The 20,204-nt window shown below is 37.9% G+C and overlaps 1 protein-coding gene across 7 annotated transcripts in view; it reads right to left on the reverse strand.

The window, feature by feature from the left end:
* The window catches only part of MLH3 (mutL homolog 3), a 29,889-nt gene extending 10,871 nt beyond the window's left edge, over nucleotides 1–19,018 (reverse strand). Inside the window, exons 1-10 of one of the 7 annotated variants that reach the window (XM_025443846.3) lie at nucleotides 18,900–18,996; nucleotides 17,297–17,564; nucleotides 14,212–14,425; nucleotides 11,170–11,265; nucleotides 10,389–10,474; nucleotides 9,549–9,653; nucleotides 8,386–8,458; nucleotides 2,514–2,585; nucleotides 1,154–1,265; nucleotides 4–163 (exon numbers count right to left, since the gene is read on the reverse strand). In XM_025443846.3, coding sequence (XP_025299631.1) covers nucleotides 4–163; nucleotides 1,154–1,265; nucleotides 2,514–2,585; nucleotides 8,386–8,458; nucleotides 9,549–9,653; nucleotides 10,389–10,474; nucleotides 11,170–11,265; nucleotides 14,212–14,425; nucleotides 17,297–17,564; nucleotides 18,900–18,961 — 1,248 coding nt within the window. In that variant the 5' untranslated portion in view covers nucleotides 18,962–18,996. The other 6 variants (XM_025443841.3, XM_025443844.3, XM_025443843.3 and 3 more) reach the window with 6 other exon arrangements.
* Between the last annotated feature and the right edge of the window lie 1,186 nt (nucleotides 19,019–20,204).

Raw genomic sequence — 20,204 nt, forward strand, 5'->3', positions numbered from 1 at the left:
TACCTCTACAATATTCCTGGTCACAGGAGATCTTCCTCTTCGAAGTTCATTGGCTTCTCTTTCTATAAAACAGAGTGGTACTTTCCCTACAAGGACCAGAGAATCATTGGTGTCTGGAAATAGAATTTCAAGGCCCAGATCTTCCAGATTTTTGTGGTAACACCTAAAGAGATAACTTCAATTACAAAAGTATTACTTCATTTGCATTTCAGTACTAGTTCCAAATGCTGGATAATTTCTCAAAAGCTGCCACAAGTTTTAAAAGTTGTATTGTTTTTCTCATACTTATGGTCATTTGTTTAGGATTTTACTATCAAATTTCCTTTTTGAATTATAGTAACTTTCTTTTTTTTTCTTTTCCATTGAGAGAATCCATTTGTTTCTAAATCTTGTTCCTAAGTTTTATTCTTCACTGAGGGATTACTAACTTCTCCTCATTGCTGGCATTTCAAGGAGTTTGGCACAAATAAAAAGGCTGAGAATGTTTTGAATCAACATTAAAGCAGGAGGTAATTAACAGCCTAGGAACTGAGAAGTCCTGATTAATGGGATGTAAATAAATGGATCTGTCTCTATTATAAATTATGGCTCAGGGAAAAAGATTTATTGGCAGTAGCATATTCCCAATCCTGACATAAATTCAGAGATGATCCTTTTTTTATTTCCAATAACTTGTGCAGCCCCAAAGTGGGAAAATGTCCTATCTTATGACTCACCATATGATTTACCCCTTCCTTGCGGCCCAGTGTTTTACTTTCTCCTCAGTATGATTATGGTAATGAAAACTAAGAATCTAGAATGCACCAAGGCAAAGCAGAATGGAAGCAATTACTGCAGCAACTTTGCTTTTAGAAACAGCACAGCATAAACATGGACTTTTCCAAGAAATGGTAAGAGTATTCTAAGCCAACTGCTGGAAAAAATTATCAAGGAAACTCTATCCTATACTCAACAGCTGTGATATAGTGGAAAGAACAGCATTTGGAGTCAGAAGACCTGCATCTGAAAGCCACTCAAGAGTTATGACCTTGAACAAGTCATGTAACCTCCCTTTGGTCCCAGGTGCCTCATCTGAAAAAAGGAACAATATTTCCTCATAGAATTACTGTCGGAGCTTATACCATAAATATCACATCCTCATGGTGGTACTAACCGTAAGAGTCTCCTTTGTTCCTCTGTCACTCTTATCTTTAGTGGAGGACTTACAGTGGAAGACAGTAGTTTTTTCCGACCAGAGCCCTGTGGCTGTTGCTTCTCATAGGAATCTATTGGGAAAAAGATGAATGGGTTAGGCGTAGGAAGTGAAGTCTTCTAGAATCAGATAAAAGTAAGGCATGATAAGGCACAGCCATGTTAATTATTATTGTGCTTAGCGATGTGTTCAATGTTCAGTTTTAGGCTTTGAATTTCCATTATTAACGTCAAACTAGTCAATATCCAGTCCATTTATTCATTTCACCAGTATTTTCCAAAACAAGAAATGTAAAACATAAATCTTACACTGAAATGAACAATGCAATGTTCCCGGAGATAGTCAATAAATGTGGTTTTAATAATGTGGTGGGGGGAGTAATGTTGATTACTGAGGAAATAAATTGGTTTACTATAAAATCCTATGGCTCAAGAAGGCTTCCCCATTCCTTCAGAAGGGTTTCCCAGTCTCTGAAGAGAACTGATCAGTACTGTTCTCAAATGGTTCCGAGACTGTAGCAAATTTTCCTAACACTAGTTTTACTGTATCTTTCTCAACAATTATGTCTTAATTTCATAAGGAAAAGTGAATATGGAAGTGTATTGCCATTCTAGTCTTCCTAGGTCCTCTCCTAACTCTTTGATATTAATTTTCCATTACTTGACCATAGGAGTAAAGATTTTCCTGGGATTTTACCATTTGGAGAACATACTACCTCATGACGAGAAAAGAGGGTAGCAAAAATTAAAAACCACATACTGACTCTGGAAAAACACGTAGCAAATTAGTGATACTGGCTGTCTCTGGGTGGAGAAACTAGGAGAGATGAGGAACAAGGGTAAAAAGGAGACTTTGTTATATTCCATTTTGTACCTTTCAGATTTGAACTTATTTGATTATACCATGCATTCAAAAACAATTTTAAAATAAAAACAATATATTGGGCCCTCTGAGTTGGTAGTCTCTGCTGATGAGCTATGAAGAAGATATGTATACCAAAAGCATATGGCCATACACAGCGGCATATCTTTGTGTTGGATGTCATAAGAAAGTAGCCTAATTCTTATGTACCCAACCCTTAAGGTCAATAATAAATGAATGACACTATATATCTTTGACCATGTAAGACCACCAAGTCTGAATCAGTAAAGTGAATCACTACATTCTTTTGGTTATAGAAGCCAAACCAGAAGATTTCAGCTTAATTTTTTGAACATACAGTTCATCCTTCCTCACAACAGTCACAGTTAGAAAAACTCCTTAAGTATACAAGTTCTGCAGGGGAGTCTCAAATCTTTTCTAGTCCCAAACAGATCCTTACCAGTTATCAGCTGCTCTAAACGGACACGCTCATGGGCAGCATGCTGATCCACTAAGACTAGTAGGTTTCCACCTGGAAGATTAGTAAGGGTTACTGAAGCTTCAAGTTCACAGATCAAGATTAAAATCATCATGTTGTGTGGAAGGAAAAAAAGATTAATTCAAACTATTTAACAACATAAGCATAAGGGAAACACACATACTTAGTAGTAACAGTTGTATCTTTCATTTCTTAAAAATTGAAATATGGAGAAAACTACAAATTTATCCCTGATGAAAAACTCTTTTTTTAGTTCATTGGTATTTCATTAATAAAACAAGGGGAGGGATCCCTGGGTGGCGCAGCGGTTTGGTGCCTGCCTTTGGCCCAGGGCGCGATCCTGGAGACCCGGGATTGAATCCCACGTCGGGCTCCCGGTGCATGGAGCCTGCTTCTCCCTCTGCCTGTGTCTCTGCCTCTCTCTCTGTGTGTGACTATCATAAATAAATAAAAAAATTAAAAAAAATAAAACAAGGGGAAAGCCCTACATTCCTAATGTTTAAATACTGATTTTGCAGGGTGCCTGGGGTGGCTCAGTCGGTTGAGGTCATGATCCCAGAGTCCTGGGATTGAGAATCGGGTCCTGAATCAGGCTCCCTGCTCAGCTGGGAGTCAGCTTCTCACTCTCTCTTTTTCTCTCAAATAAATAAATTTTAAAAATGTTTAAATACTGATTTTGTTTTATTAATTCAGACTGATACAATGAAGGACCTTAAACACATTATTATAATCACCTGACTTTGATTTGCAAGCTACTCTGAACCCCAGGAAGAATGTAATTCTAGTATACTTTTTTTTTCTCCAGGGAGTACACTTATAACAAATGACAGATGTGATTCACTTTAAGAAACATTATAACCAAACATATAAATTCAATTTGTTGATTTACAGTATATAATAATACGTATTTTAAATTTAAGTGTAATTAGAATTATTTTAAAAAACAGGCTTCTTCTAGCCAATTTAAACTTTTCTCACAAACTCTTTACATATTAAAAAGGTGGCCTGCCAGATCTAGTATACTTTAAAAAAAATTTTTTTTTAAGATTTTATTTATTTATTCATGAGAGACAGAGACAGAGAGAGAGGCAGAGACACAGGCAGCGGGAGAAGCAGGCTCCACACAGGGAGCCTGACGTGGGACTCGATCCCGGGTCCCCAGGATCACACCCTGGGCTGAAGGCAGCGCTAAACCACTGAGCCACCCGGGCTGCCTCATCTAGTATACTTTAGATCAGAGGTCAGCAAATTTTTTCTGTGAAGGGCCAGATAGTAAATATTTTAGGCTTTTTAGGACATATGGTTTCTGTCACCACTACTCAACTATTCCTTTTGAACCAAAGCAGTCACAGACAATATATGAACACTGTATTTGAACCAAAGCAGTCACAGACAATATATGAACACTGTAGCTGTGTTCCAATAAAACTTTATTTATAGATACTGAAATATTAATTTCATATAGTTTTTTAAAGATTTTATTTATTCATGAGAGACACAGAGAAAGCGAGCAAGAGAGAGAGAGAGAGATGGAGAGGCAGAGACATAGGCAGAGGGAGAAGCAGGCTCCATGTGGGGAGCTCGATGCGGGACTCGATCCCCCAACACAGGATCACGCCATGAGTGGAAGGCAGACGCTCAACCACTGAGCCACCCAGGCTTCCCATAATTTCATAGAATTTTAATGTGTCAAGAAATACTATTCTTTTGCTTTTTTCAACCACTTAAAAATTTAAAAACCATTCTTCCTGGGTGCACAAAAGCAGGTCATGGTTGGATTTGGCTCACAGCCATAGTTTGCCTTGTTTTAGACTCAGGTTTCTCAAACTTTGATGGTCATACATATCACCTGTGGATCTTATCAAAATGCAGATTCTGATTCAGTAGAGATGAGACACAAGATGCTACAATTCTAACAAACTCCCAAGTGATGCTATTTATAGACCAAGCTTTTGAGTAGCAAGGGTTTTGACTCTCAAGTGCAAGAGAGAAGGCAGAGTGTCCTGACCCAAAAAGCCAAACCTACAGGGAAATCTTCTCATTGACAGGAGGACTGACTCTCCATTACCTTAGTACATCTTTTTATCTCGTAATTTTATTACTTGGGGCCAAAGGGTTGAGGTTTATTGCTATTGGTTATATTGCAATCAAAGTTCTCCTCTTGAATTTGATCAAAAATAGATAATTCCTGTTTTTCCCATTTCTACTAAAGAATCTACTATTTCTAAAACACCATCAAATTCATGGCATGAGAGCTTAAGACTTAAGGGAAAAATGGAAATAATTTTTCTGACGCTCAATCACAGGATTAGGCCCCAAAACGTTGAATTTTAAATTCCTTTGAGAATAGGAGGAGTTGCAGCTGGTTGTGATGAATACAGAACATCCTGTATTGGGCAAAACAATGGAATAAATAAAAAATTGTGAGGGAGTAACCTTAAACTTGAAACTGGCTTTGGTGTGAATTATCAAGAGTCAGGGACCCTCAGAAATCAATCTTGTACCTGATGGTAGCAGAATGATTCACAATCTACATAAGGTTCACAACATTTTGTATGTCTTGAATGAAGCAGAATATATGAAGATAATGTAATCATGTCAGAAGCTGTATTTCGATATTCTAACACAACAGAATGGCAGTTTCATAAGGTCAAGGATTTTATCTGTTATACTCTTAGCACCAGGCACATAATAGACAATAAGTATTTATGGAATAAATGAATGAATCCTTATTCTTTGGGGTATCATAACTGAACAACTATATTTTATCATAGGTGGAAATATGTAATACAAAATGCCAATTTATGAGTATATGGTATTAATTTCAGTATAATTTTATTATTTTTTATTTTATTTTTTTAAGATTTTATTATATTATTTATTAATTCATGAGAGACACAGAGACAGAGGCAGAGACACGGGCAGAGGGAGGAGAAGCAGGCTCCATGCACGAGCCCAATGTAGGACTCAGTCCCGGAACTCTGGGATCACATCCTGAGCCGAAGGCAGACACTCAACTGCTGAGCCACCCAGGCATCCCATTTCACTAATATTTTAAAGTAATAATATATTTGTCAATTACAAAAATATGTGCAAATATTAAAGTAAGTCAATTACTGGAATATGTTGCTTTTAGTATTCACGAGTGACAGTAAAAATACACTTTGATTTTAAAAATGTATTTATCTAAGAGTACTCTTTGGTGGTAACTAACTAAAGTAGACCATTGAACAACATGGATTTGAACTGCACAGGTCCACCTATGTGCAGATTTTTTTTTCAATAAATACAGTACTGTAAATGTATTTTCTCTTCTTTATGATTTTGTTAGTAACATTTTCTATAGCTTACTTTATTACAAGAACACAGCATGTAATATATAGAACATACAAAATATGTGTTTATGTCACTGGTAAGGTTTTGGTCAACAAACCTTGACCAATGGTCAAGGCTATTATAGTAGGAGTTAAGTTTTGGGGGAGACAGAAGTTGTAAATGGATTTTGACTATGTGGGGGTTTGGGGTATCTCTGCACTGTTCAAGGGTCAACTATAATCCAATGACCATACAGAATCTCAAGAGAATTTAAATAGGTCCCTTCTGCTTCTCTGAATATCTCAGATTTTGTGGCTATACCCATCTCAGGTGCCATTAATAAAGATTTTGGTATTCAACAACAAAGAGGGGCGCCCGGGTGACTCAGTCAATTAAGCATCCGACTCAGGATTTCAGCTCAGGTCATGATCTCAGAGTCTTGCGATTGAGCCCTGCATCGGGCTCTGAAATCGGTGCATGTGGCGTCTGCTTGAGATTCTGCTTGGGATGCCCTCTCTCCTCCCCCATTCACAGTTGCTCTCTTTCTCTCTCTAAAATAAATAAGATCTTTAAACAACAAAGAATCCCAGGTAATCAAAACCTTCGGAGAAATCTATTAATTTTCACAGATCAGTAAAACTACCAGAATTTGACTTTCACCGATTCCATATTTATGACAATTCTGACGGATCTTTTAATCTGTCTTTGATCTCTTAGGACATTTACTAAGTAAATCTACCATGTAAGCAAGGTAAAAGGGAATACTTTGAAATACAAAGAGAATGAACTGCTTTCAAACTTCAGAAGCACTTGCCTGTGGGTCTACCTGTCTGGACCCAAGTCCTTCACTGGTACTCAGGGCTCTCAGCCATGTACACTATCAAGCATTCCTCATAAATGTGCTCAAGTGTCTTCCAGTTAAAAAAAAAAAAAAAAAAACCCAAACCAATAAACAAACTGTCTTTTCCCATCACCCTCCTTCAGTCCGTCTCTACCATGTCACAGATATCTGAGTCTCTCCTTGGGATCTCTGTCACCTGGTCCTGCAACATCAGCCACTCAGTTATGGAGGTCAGAAAACTAGGGAGTCATCTTTGATTTCCTTTCATCTACCCAATGCATCACCGAACCCTGGACTTTATCTCCTATATATCTTTCCAATGCACTCAGTTCTCTCTAGTCCACTCTGGTCTTAGCCAACAATCATTTTTAGATATTGCAAAATCCTCCTACCAGTCTCTCTGCAGTTACTGGGATTCCACCCCACCCTCACTCCATTCTCCATATTGCAACCAGAGCAATATTTTCAAAGTACAAATGTGATATGACATGTGCCACTACAAAAACAAACACTGAAAAAAGAAAATAAAAAGCTTTCCAATGTTTCCAACTGGTGTTGGGACAAATACAAAGCTTCTAACTGGCACTTCTAACTGGTGGGAAGCTACTTCTCTGGCCTCATCTCTATGCTTTCACTCCAGCTGCATTTGTCCTGCTTCGTCTCACTAGAGGAGAGGAAATCACGAATTGTATATTGTCATTCCCTCAGCCCACAATATTATTACCTCCCTTCTTTACCTAGTTAGCTCACATGCATACTTCAGATCTCACTTTATCAAGAAAACCTTCCCAGGCCCCCCTGACTAAATCAAATCTCTCAGTATATTTTCTTACAGCATACTGTTTCTCTCTTCAGTAACACTAGCTAGAATTAAAATGTTAATGTTTATATACTTATTTGTTTCTCTTAGATGTGTATTTTTTTCCCACCATTGTAGCTCTAGGGCCTAGTACAGTTCCTGGCACGCAACAATCAATATTTGTTGAATGAGTTAATATTATTGTTTACAAACTATTATTGTTTTATTAAAGCAAGTCACCAAGATACTGTATGTAACTCTTGATAAACCTAGCAGAGTTTATTATATAGACTTTCTATTACTATAAAGGGAATACATGAACACATTATCAAAAAGTCAAACAATATAAAATATTTTAAAGAGTAAAAGATGAAATTTCCCCTTTACCTCCCAAGGTAACTAGTATTAATAATTTAACATGTATCTTACATATGTATGTCTCTGTATATGTAATATAAAACTACTGTACATTAAAACTGTTATTTCAAGGGTGCCTGAGTGGCTTAGTTAGTTAAGCGTCTGCCTTCGGCTCAGTTTATAATCCCGGGGTCCTGGGATCGAGCCCCATGTCGGGCTTCCTACTCAGTGCGGAATCTGCTTCTTTCTCCCTCTCCCTCTCCACCCCATTCATGCTCTCTCTCATGAGTGCACTTGCTCACTTTCTCTCTCAAATAAATAAATATTTTTTTAAAAAACCTGTTCTTTAATAATATTAATATTAATTTAGATTGGTTTCATAATATTGATTTAGATTGGTTTTCCCAATTGGGTTTTAACCTGTCCAAATCACTGCAACTGTATTGTATGTAAAAAATACCTTGAAAAGAGGCTATCAGAAGACCAGCTCCATATTAATAAAGGCTAAACTCCAATCTTACCTGCCTCACCATTCTCTTCAGTTTTGGTGCTCATTAAACAGGCAATAAACTTGTTATCCACTTGCTGGAGAACCTGTCATACATTCAAATAAGCGGTACAACACTAAATAAAAATTAACAAAGCCTTATCTGCATATTAAGAGATAAAACTATACTTAGTTAAGAGTCATTGCATTATAACATTCATATCTAAGACTATGGTAAAGTGCTGATGAACCTGAGGGAGTCATTAGGAAGGATTGAAAAATGGGCAAGTAGAATGATCAGAACACAAAAAGGAAGGAGATTACAAGCTAAGGATTCTAAAAGGGACATGCTAAGAAAATCTAAGACTTTAGAGTAGACTTGAAATGTTCCCAACAGAATGACTCTTATTGAGTATGTATTATGACCAGAGACTGCTACCAAATGAGGATGAAATAAATTTTGAAAATTTATGCAAAAGCAAGGAAAATAATTTCAGAAGAGGTAGTCCCTTAGAGCTGTAAGTTAAAAGTTACCAGGGGCTTTAACCTCGGTGGCTCTTCTCTGTCCGGGTACAGAAAGGTTCTCATACTTTCCTACCCCACTCCCCTATATCTGAGCTTGCTTTGCTCTAGCACCACATCAAGGCCAGGTGAGGAGTTTACCTGTATCTGTCTAACCTCCTAATTTGTTTCCATACTAAAAATAAGGAGATGAAGATGGCCTGAGTGGTATAGGGAGAAGGCAAACTAGCAAAGCAGAGGAGACAAGGGGTCCCTTTTGTTAACAGAGCTCCTCAATCTGGAGTCTCCTAAACCATGTCATTTGTAGCCTCACACAATAGGCAGTCATTTACAACGGGGCACTGTTGCTCATTTAAGGACAAGGTCTCCACAGTATTTTGTTGATTAATTAATTATTGTCAAAATATAAAGTCAATATATAATCTTTGAAACTGTGAGCCTCAAGCCATAATTCATCTCTCCAAACCTGCTCACATTACTAAAGACATTTTTTCTTTGTAATTAAAATTAGTCCTTTGCTTTTTCTCTGGATAATAAAAGTTCCAGTAAGATTTTAAAAAACACATGTGCCTTGACCACGGTGGCCTAGATCATTAAATAAATGCAATTTCACAAGATTTAGCCCAGGTTAGATCTTATCTATATTTTTACAAGATTTCAAAGTCAATTTTTTACCTGCATCGAATGAATCATTTCTTTGGTGAAACGATAAGGATATAAGACATTGTGAATTTTAACCACTAGACTTTTGGCCTGGCCACTGCTTACATCAACAGCAACCTAGAAAGATCCAGCATAAGCATCATTTAAATTTTAATTCTTTATATCTGCAGAACTGTCTCAAAGTGCTTTAAAACATTCATTTTCATAGAACCTATTAGAGGTGTGTTGAATTCAAGAAACACAGAAATTCAAAAAACTGTGTGAATTACTAGTCTTAATAATTTTTGGTTACAAACAGAATTACTAACAAAACCAATATTGTTTCAGATTAACAATTTGTTTACGCCCTATGATCAACTCCTTAAACACATCTTAACTGAAAAATCCGTAATCAAATGTTCATTTATTCTACACCTTCATTACAACACACAAAGTACATTCTGTGATAACCCATTGAGGAGAGAATGTACACTCATGTCCAAGGATGGACTGTCCCTCCAGTAGAAAACTCACTACTTTATATAATGATTTAACATGTTTTGTTTTGTTTAATTATCACCTCCCCATAAATACTTTGCTAAGGCTGTAAGTCAGGGTTTTTAAGAGTGGTAAACACATTCACTATTCACACACTGATCACACAAGTTTAATACAAAATGTGGGAGTTCCCAAAATGCGATGGATTCTGATTCCTCCTCTCTGTATTAAACAGTATTTCCAAATAAACTATTTGGAAACATGCCCACTTTCCATTTGTAATTAAAAATTAGTATAGTCATTCATGCCCATACCTAACTTAAATGAAATACAAATTTTAAAATAACAAGCAAAGAAAAATTGCTACAGACCCACCTCTGGATAACGGGCAAATACTGGATTTTCCCATTCTGAGAACAAAGACTGAAGTGATTCTTTACCAACAGTGTCATCCACAGTATCTAAGGCAAAAGGAGACAGGTAAAGTTGGTATCAAGAGCATCAGAAAAAAAGATGAATGGCATCTTGTATTTGGTGTGGTGCAGCCTCAAGACCAAAGATCAGACATATTGTTCCAATATTCTACAAATGTTCAGTGTTTGCTGGATCTCTAAATTGTTTTGATCTGTTACTTTTTAAACTAGAGTTGATGACTGTATCTTCTGGCATTATAGCTTTTTCTCCAAACTATTTTCAAAAGATATTTCAGAATACAAGTCAAGAAGAAACTGGTTCAAATTAGTAGTCTCACTTCCTTTAGATTAAAATGTACCTTACCTATTTTTAGAAACAAAGAACAAACACTATGTCTGTAGCTTTTTTTGAAAATAAGAATTTTGCTTACATAAAACTACAATTGTAGTGCAGTGCCAATCTTTAAGAGATATTTCTTCAATCACAAGACACCACAGACTGTGCATAATCACCCAGTATTGACTTCAAGTCTGGAAAAGTAATTTCTGATCTAAATGCATGTACTGAATTACTTAGTTCTGTTGTTAAATAGGACCATGGGGGAATTCCTGGTTCCAGTAAGGCACAGCTGGCACTGATCAAGCTTAATAATACAACCCTACTTTAAAAAAAAAATTGTTTTTTGAGTTAGGTGATACAGTACATACTAGGTGTCTCAGCAATCTCTGTTATTTGCCCCTACCTCTGTTCTGTCTCATCATAGTCCTCTCTTCCCGAGCTCTTGGAAGGAAAGGAAGAATGAGGTCGCTTCTAAAAGGATGACACCTATACTGAGTTCCTAAATGTAAAAAAAGAAAAACCTACACATTTGAACTCAAAATATAAATTATTTTATTTTATTTTATTTTTTAATTTTATTTATTTATGATAGTCACAGAGAGAGAGAGAGAGAGGCAGAGACACAGGCAGAGGGAGAAGCAGGCTCCATGCACCGGGAGCCTGATGCGGGATTCGATCCCAGGTCTCCAGGATCGCGCCCTGGGCCAAAGGCAGGCGCCAAACCACTGCGCCACCCAGGGATCCCCAGAACTCAAAATATAAATTATTTTAAAAATCAAGTTACATAAAATATTTCTGCATAAACCAAATAAAAAAATAAGGCAGACTACTAAACACTAGATTGAGAGTCTTTAATGAAGTTATACTAACTTAGGAACCTACTACATTAATGCTTAGTGCCATTATCCATCTATACCATACAGAATGAGCACCAAAAATAGATCACTGATTCTCAATGGTCACAACTTATATGTCTCTTATACCCAAAATATGTTTCTTTTTTTTTAAGATGTTATTTATTTATTCATGAGAGACACACAGAGAGGCAGAGACACAGGCAGAGGGAGAAGCAGGCTCCCTGAAGGGAGCCCAATGTGGGACTCGATCCCGGGACTCCAGGATCACGCCCTGAGCCAAAGGCAGACACTCAACCACTGAGTCACACAGGCGTCCCAAAATATGTTTCTATTACAACATTTATCTCACCATATTATATTTAGATAGCTGTCTTCGCCAATAGATTGTAAACTCCTGAAAGCCAAGTCAGTGAATCTGCAACCTAGCACAGTATGAACAATCAATAAATGAATGAATACATGAATAAATGAATGAAAAGTCCTCAATTTAAACTCCAAAGTCCAGTAAGATCTGGTCCAAAAACTGCCCTCCTCTCTGAATGATGGTCTGATTTTTTAGAAATAATGCCTGAATTTGACAGTTTTTGAATACCAGCAAAACATGAAACTATTATTTGAAAAAGATAAATCTGTTGGGCAAGAATTGGGAGAGATTCATTTAGAATGATAAAATTAAAGGGTAAGGTGAAATAAGGTAGTGTTACCATAATAGAAACAACGGAGTTAAAGGCATTTTAAAGAAAAAAAAAACTGCCAGAACTTGGAGATTTGTCACTACTCCTTAAAATTACCTTTAAAGATCTTCTCTTGTCTACAATTTAATTTACTTTTTAACAATTCACCTTAGGTAACGTTTTTATGTATGGTTCAACAGTGGTGTCCCAATGTCTTATATACATCAGTCCTTTCCAGACAGGTAACATTCCATGTGAATGGAGGGTGCTTAGGAGCCATCTTTCCATGGACCTTGTTTCTATATCCAACATACTTTATTTTTCCTTATGAAACTGAGTTAACCTGACCCTTCAAAGTTCACTACAAAACTTGCTAATCCTGAAAGTTAAGTAGATCGAAGTGTTTTAAACATCTAGATTGATTTAATAGGAGCAGATGTTTATGTTGAGTGTGGCAGCTGAGATTCCCCCTTTGTTTTAGCAACAAACACCTCAGTTTAATGTCATCAAGTTCTTTTTTGTCACCATTTTAGAAGCAGTTGAATTTCAGAAAGATGAGGTGCCAGTGCCTTAGGCTTACCTCTGATAAACACTCAGTATAAATCAGGGCATTAAGTTACATAGATTGAAAAACACGTCTTTAAGAGCAACCTGAGAGTCTCAGGAGCAATACTGAAAGACCAGAGTTTTCTCCTATTTAATACTTTTTATGTTACTACAGTAATTATTTTTTCACAAGGAAAACACTGGAAGCCATTGAAAAATAAAAGTCTTATTTAACCTTAGATAAGTCTGAGGCTCCTGCTAGAGATATTCATTCTAAGGAGGATTATGAGTTAATTTGCAATTACATTCATACAATTTACATTCTTTTGCAACATTCAAGATTTTTAATATGGATGTACATTTAACGTTTATCCTCCTGATGCAAAACCAAGATTATAGCCAGATGGAAATCAGCTTTACCATCTCCCAACACCTGGCTGTCAACACACTGCCAAAACAATGTCACTTTTAATGTTGACTGGACCTTCAAACTCAACAGTTCCAATGTAGGCTCTGATGTAGCCTTGTGGTATGATTTAAAAGCCACACTATCTTCCTGAATAACAGCTACTTATAGCATAAACAGAGCAAATGGATTAGCATATGTATTATAACAAACTCCATTTGAAAAGTATACTTTACCTACATTCCAAAAACTTTAAGGTCCTTTTTTCTAAAAACATAAAAAAAAGTTCATACATATATAGTACTGTACCATAGATTATCTGGGAAACCTAGGATGATTACTGGATCATTCTGGCCCTTTACTTGGGAGCTGCAGAGAGCAACTTCCAGAAAAATATCACACTGGCTTTGCAGGTATCCTTAATGACAAATTTCTAGGAGTTGTATGTTTGGGAGAGAGAAGAAAAGTAGGGTAGGGAAGCACAGTGGATTTCTCAACTATTAATAGTATCATTTTCATTACAATGGCCTCACTCTACTATCCCAACCACACACCCACAGATATATGAACATACAATTCCATTCTATTCTTTCATTGTATTTCTAGATATAAATTGTATTGAACCTAGAGAATCTTCATATATCATAAAGTTTATAATTAAACTTCAAAATGTTCCATCAGCTGAGATAATCTCTTTGGGCAAGGATTACCTCATGTTTTGGCCATTATTTCCACCTTTAAAAGCATTTTCATGGGGCACCTGGTTGGCTTAGTGGTTGAGCATCTGCCTTTGGCTCAGGTTGTGATCCCGGGGTCCTGGGATCGAGTCCCCCATCAGGTTCCCCGCAGGGACCCTGCTTCTCCCTCTGCTTATGGCTCTGCCTCTCTTTCTGTGTCTCTCATGAATAAAAAAAAAAAAAAAAAAAAAAAGCATTTCATGCTAGTGAATACTACATACTTACCATTCTCATGTAGGACATCCACAGCTATAGTTGTCAGGTCTTTAGTACAAGTAGCCCGAACATCCTCAGTAGGAGCAGTGAATGTGCTAAGTCCAGTTATTTTGTTGATGTAAACCATTCTCCCTAGGGCTACATCAAAATGCTGCTGCCAATCCAAAGAACATGTGCTTGACTCTTCATCTACAGAACAAGTTCTTGCTATAGATTCTTCACTCTGAAAACAAGTTCCATTCTGGTCAGCAGTGGAAACTTCTACATGACTCACTGACATTCTATTGGGAGAATCAGGACTTCCTATTTGTGGTTCTGAAGCTATAAGAACATCTGAATCTTTACTGACATCTTTAGAACGATCACAGGGTAACACCAAAGGAGTTTCTGGTATCACAGAATTCTCTGTTGTACTCTTGTTAGAGGATGTTTCACTATCTTTATTGAAGGAATTATCCTGTGTGACAGAGTCCAACACTGGAATGATGTCACTCTCTGTTTTTTCATACTTGTTTTTAGTTAACTCACAAGAATCTAGGGTTAACCCACTGCACAAGTCATGGTCTTTCCTACTGGAATCTGATTGTGGAAGTTCATCAAAATGACTCATCATTTCCACTGCTTGAGTCTCTCCTTCGCAACCTTTCATTCTGGATAATTTAGAGGCTAAAGATTTAGGAGACTGCTTGACATCCAAAGGTTTTCTGCTAAAATGAGATAATTCCTCTAGAGTTATAGGACTTTCTCTTAAGCAAGGCATCTGTTGTTCCAAACAATCTTCTTCATTGGAGAATGGAAACTTCTTTGGGTAAAGCATGTGACTTACTGGTTGACAACTATTATTTGAGTCATATTTCATCGTAGCGACTTTATAAATGTCTGAGTTGTCTAAGTGATTCTGGTCTTTCCATGGAATGCCAGGTTCAACTTGAGGACTGAGACTGGTAGAGATTTCAAAATTATTATTTTCTACCACTTCTATATTCAGAGGATTTTTAACCTTCCCATATTGCCTCTTAAACTTCTCTAAAGATCCTAGTTGTGAACCTAAGCTTAGCTTTTTATGGGTTATGGGTTTAGAGGAACAAATCAATTTATCTATTTTCTTACTACCATTTGAAATATGTGTACACCAAGGGGAAGAGGATGTGTCAGGTAATAAGCAATCTATTTGTGAGTTTTTACTACTTTCCTGAGAAATAGAAACATTTTTATAAGTTGCTATAGGTTTGTTCTCTACCCCATACCTTATATTTGTTCTGCATAATTTTTTGTTAGACAGTTGAGCAAATTTCTTATTTAAAGTGCTGGTTCTATCTTTGATTTCTGGAGTCTGAAGTGAATGGCACGCTCTATTTAGAAACGTTTCTCTGGCACTCATGGGACCAGGTTGAATACAATTTTTAAGTAAATATTCTCTTTCAGTTGATTTAGTTTGCTCATTTTGTACCACATGAGTTATAAAGCCAGTGGAACATAATTTAACTTGTCCATAACTAAAAACGTTTGTTCTTCCACAATTACTAGGCTGTTTTTTTTTCTCTTCCTCTCTCTGAGCACCATGTAGTCTCAATAGTGTTGTTGCAAAAGGCAGAGATTGGCATCCCATTTCGGTAGCAACTTTAAATCTCTCTAGTTGATTCCGAATTCCATTATTTTTCAGGATACTGGCAGCCATGCCATTAACAATAGTATTTGTATTTTGTATTTCTAGATCATCTCCACTCTTCTCAAAGCAGTATGATGTCTGAAAAGGGCTTGCAAACATTTCTGAATGGATTCTACTGAGATTTTCTGAAGAGTTAAGTTCTAAGCAAAGTTTTTTATGTTTTTCATTTTCTCCTGATTCTGATACTTCAGCTGTCTGTTGTTCCAAGATCCCTGATTCTGAGCAAGAGCTATCTTTGGTTTGTAAAGATGACTCCATCACTTTACTATGGCTTGGGTCAACTGATTCATAATTATACAAAAATGAATCATTTGTCTTTTTTCTGATACCTTCCAAATCTCTAGAATTCTCGGTGTTTCTTCTGTTTTCTATAGTAGCTTTTCTTTTCACAGCTTTTGATTGAATATTAAACATTTCATAGGAATCCGAAATACTATTACATGCTTCTTGGAAATTGACCTGGTCACCTTTCTCATCAGAGGGCACATGCTTCTGAAGAGTAGCACTAAATAAACTAAAATCATTATCTTCACTAAATTCTTTAATGTCCTCACCTGATAATTCCATAAATAATTTTTCTTTCTTTAAAAACATTTTCACTGCTTCCTGAATGCAAACCAAAACAGTATCCCAGTCTTGAAATTCAATCAGCGTTTTTGCTGGCTCCATGCACACATCATATTCACAGAATTGGCACTGCATATTGATTACATATATCCCATGGAGTTCTGGATTAGCCCGATGCCGAGGACTTGAATTCACTTGTCTACTGGATGAGCCATTCTTTGGTTTGCATATAATACTTTCTCTCCTCAATAAAAAATCAATGAATTTATGCAGCTTTGTCCTTAAAACTAGTCTTTTGTTCACAAACAAAAACTGCATGTTCTTGTTGTAATGTGCCTCAGAGCTGATATAGCCACTAAGCTCAAATTCCTTATATTTAAATTTTATTTCTCTTAATTTTTGGGATTTACCCAGTCCATAAATTTGACAAAATCGGGAACATACGTCTTTGGTTTTAGGGACCTGAAGAACCATGGAACCAGAAACATCATTTCTCAAAGAGAAAGAAATGGAAGGGTGCATGAGTGAGAGAGCTTCTATCCTCTGCCTAACCTTCTCAAACTCCAGTCTAGGGTCCATGCATTTCCTTCTTACAGGTAACTGATAAAATAGGTTATATACTGTTACTGTTGTCCCAGCACTTGGTCTAGTCAAGTTAGCTTCACAAGCTTTCAGGGCTTTTCCATTCTGAAACAGTTTCACAAAAGTTTTCATTGTCCTGTTTTTCTTGGATGAAATTTCCACAGCGCTGGCCATGTCAGCTATACTTGCCAAGGCCTCCCCTCGGAAACCATAAAACCTGGGATTCTCCAAGTCCTGTATAGAGTTGCATTTACTAGTGAAATAACGATTTCCCACCTTGTCTATATCATCACTCCCCATCCCGAATCCATTGTCTATCACTTGAACTTGGAAGGTTTCCATGTTCACCCTGACGGCCACACATTTTGCTTCAGCATCAATACTGTTGAGGACAAGCTCCTCAACACACTGGCCTAAGGAGCATATTGCCAAACCGGAGCGCAATCTGGCCTGTACTTCAACTGACAAGCACTCGATCATGGCAAGGTAGAAAGCTGGTAAGAACGCCAGGCACTGGTTTCCTTCTTTCACTGGAAATAATTGCCTATGGGAGAAAACAAAACAAAACACACACACACAATCAAAGCCTCAGAGTCACACAGCATTATCCATCTCTCTCAAGCATTACAGAGAAATACCATTTGAGGTAAATTAAATCTCTTATTAAACCACATTGTAAAAAATAAAACAACACAAATTACTGCTTTGATCTCTAGGCAGATCACACAGCTCATGTTTGGTGCGATGGATTTAATATCCAAAGCGGCATTCACAATTTCGTAATTTTCACTGCTTCTTTCTAAATCCCACATGCCCTAAAGTGAAATCATAATCACACTTGAAGCTGACCCGTAAGACAGTGTTCAAAATTCTAATCACTTCACCAAAAACAGATGTTCAAATTAAATTCAGCTAGAAATTCACACACACACACACACACAAAAAAAAACCCAAGCTAGTTTCATAATATTTATACATTACACAATAACCATGACTTTTAGTAAAAACTCATAATGAAGTGTTAAAAGACGGAGGAAACTTAAAAACTCAAATTGTTGTCTCAAGAAGAGGTGGGCATTAAGAGGTTATTATTCATCACTAATTGGTTAAATGTTGCCTCAGAGGAAAGAGGCTGGGAATGGGAATGGGTAGGGCAGGAACTTCCTTTTCACGATCAACCTTTCTGTAGCATTTGATTTTTGAATCTTGTTCACACATTACTCTGAGAAACAGTTTCGGAACTCTGACAGCATTTTGGTATTTGACAGTTGGCTACACACTACCTTAACAAGAGTGATGTCCTGGGGCTGTCTCAACGTGATCTTACGTTTTCCTGTCGCGTATAAATTAAGGTTATTGTGCCATTCAAGGTCTCCTTCCTTCTTCATAGGTGAGAGGGCAGCGTGACTGGACCTCTCGCAGGGGGGGAGGGGGAGTTCTCCAAAGCCAGGTACACCAGAGCTAAATCGCAGATTTGATGTTTTTTTCCTGTTTTTTTTTTTTTTTTTTCTTTAAGATAAGGAACTTTGCAGCCGGCAGCAAATGACCCGGGAAACGTCTAATGGGTATGCTGTTACCCAACCAACCTAACGATTTCTTGAGGACATCGCAGTCTTCCGTGGGCCACGGTCAAAGGGGACGATCCGGTGCAGGTCCCCAGGGGCGGGGACTCCGGGGCAGGCCCGCCGCTGCAGGCCCCCAGGCTCCGGCTCCACCCCGTCCCCTCCCCCAACTCGCAGGCCGAGCCCGGCCGCCCCCTGCGCAGCGGGGTCCCAAGCACGCCCGCGGAGGTCGTCACGGCCTCTCCGCGGTGACGAGGCTCCCGGGACCGTCCTCTGGACGCGTGCCTTCCCCCAAGTCCCCTTGAAGAGCGCCTCACCAACTCCTGGCCACCAACCGCCTCGGACGCCGGGCGCGCGCACGTCGGCTCGCGAGGCTCATGCACGCGCCACGAGCCTGCGCTGCGGAGGCGACTCGCTAGGAACGAGCGTTCGTCGGCAACACGCAAATGCGCATGCGCACCGGCTGTTCTCTGATTGGGAGGCTAGGTGGGGGGTCTCCAACCGCTGGTACCCCGAATTCTCCATCCTTATACCTCGTTAGCATGATGTGCAAAGCTGTTCCCAGCAGTTTTCACTTTTGCTTTTCTCGTTTTCCTTTCCTCTTTCTTCCTTCGCGCGTACTGCCTACCATTTAATTCAATTTGCGTGTTGCAGGTCTTTCACTAGAAGGTAAACTACTTGAAGGTGGGGATTTTATCTATTTTGTTTACAGTGCCTGTCCTGTTAAGGTACTCAATGGGTGAATAAATCCACAGCCTCCCATCTTCTGTAGTTACAGCATTTCAGAGGTGGAAGAGACTGAGAAACTAGCTCAACCCTCTTAATTTACAGGCAAGGACACCAAGACTCCTTTCATTGACTTTTATTGATGTTCCTAATGCCCCCGCAGCTCCTTTTCTAACTGATGAGAACTGTAAGAACCCTGTGAGAATAGGTGTTTGGGAAATTATTAACCAATCCTGTTTTTGCTGTCTCATTTTCACTGAAACCTATCATTTTCAAGAATTGTAATTTATGACAAACTTAAGTCCAGTGAGCATTTGCTATATACCTGTTTAATGGCTAACCAAGCCAAATTGGGAAACGTGAAGGGCTGAGGAAGCAAAATCCTGATTATTGCTTGTAGGGCTGCTGTAACAAAATACCAGACTGGCTTAAACAATAGAAATTTATTTTGTAAAAAAAAAAAAAAAAAAGAAATTTATTTTGTCACAGTTTTGGAGGCTATAAATCTGAGGTCAAGATGTTGACAAGTTGATTGTCAACTTCTGAGGCTTCTCTTCTTGGCTTGTAGATGGCTGTCTTCTGTGTCTTCACATGTTCTTTCCTCTATGCATGTACATGCCTGTGTCCAATTTCCTCTTTTCTTAAGGACACTGGAGCACATTGGAGTGAGGCCTACTCTAATGACCTCATTTAACCTTAATTACCTCTCCAAAGGTGCTATCTTCAGATAGTCACATTCTGAGGTACTGTTAAGGCTTAAACACATGAATTTGGGGATAGGCAGGGTATGTGTGATACAATTTAGTCCATAGCATTGCTTTATATGAAATCCTTGCCCAGAGGAAAGGAATGACAGCAGATACTCCAGAAAAGTAAAAGTAATATGTCTAAAATGT

Source organism: Canis lupus, chromosome 8 (assembly GCF_003254725.2).
Source record: "Canis lupus dingo isolate Sandy chromosome 8, ASM325472v2, whole genome shotgun sequence".
Lineage (NCBI taxonomy): Eukaryota > Metazoa > Chordata > Mammalia > Carnivora > Canidae > Canis > Canis lupus.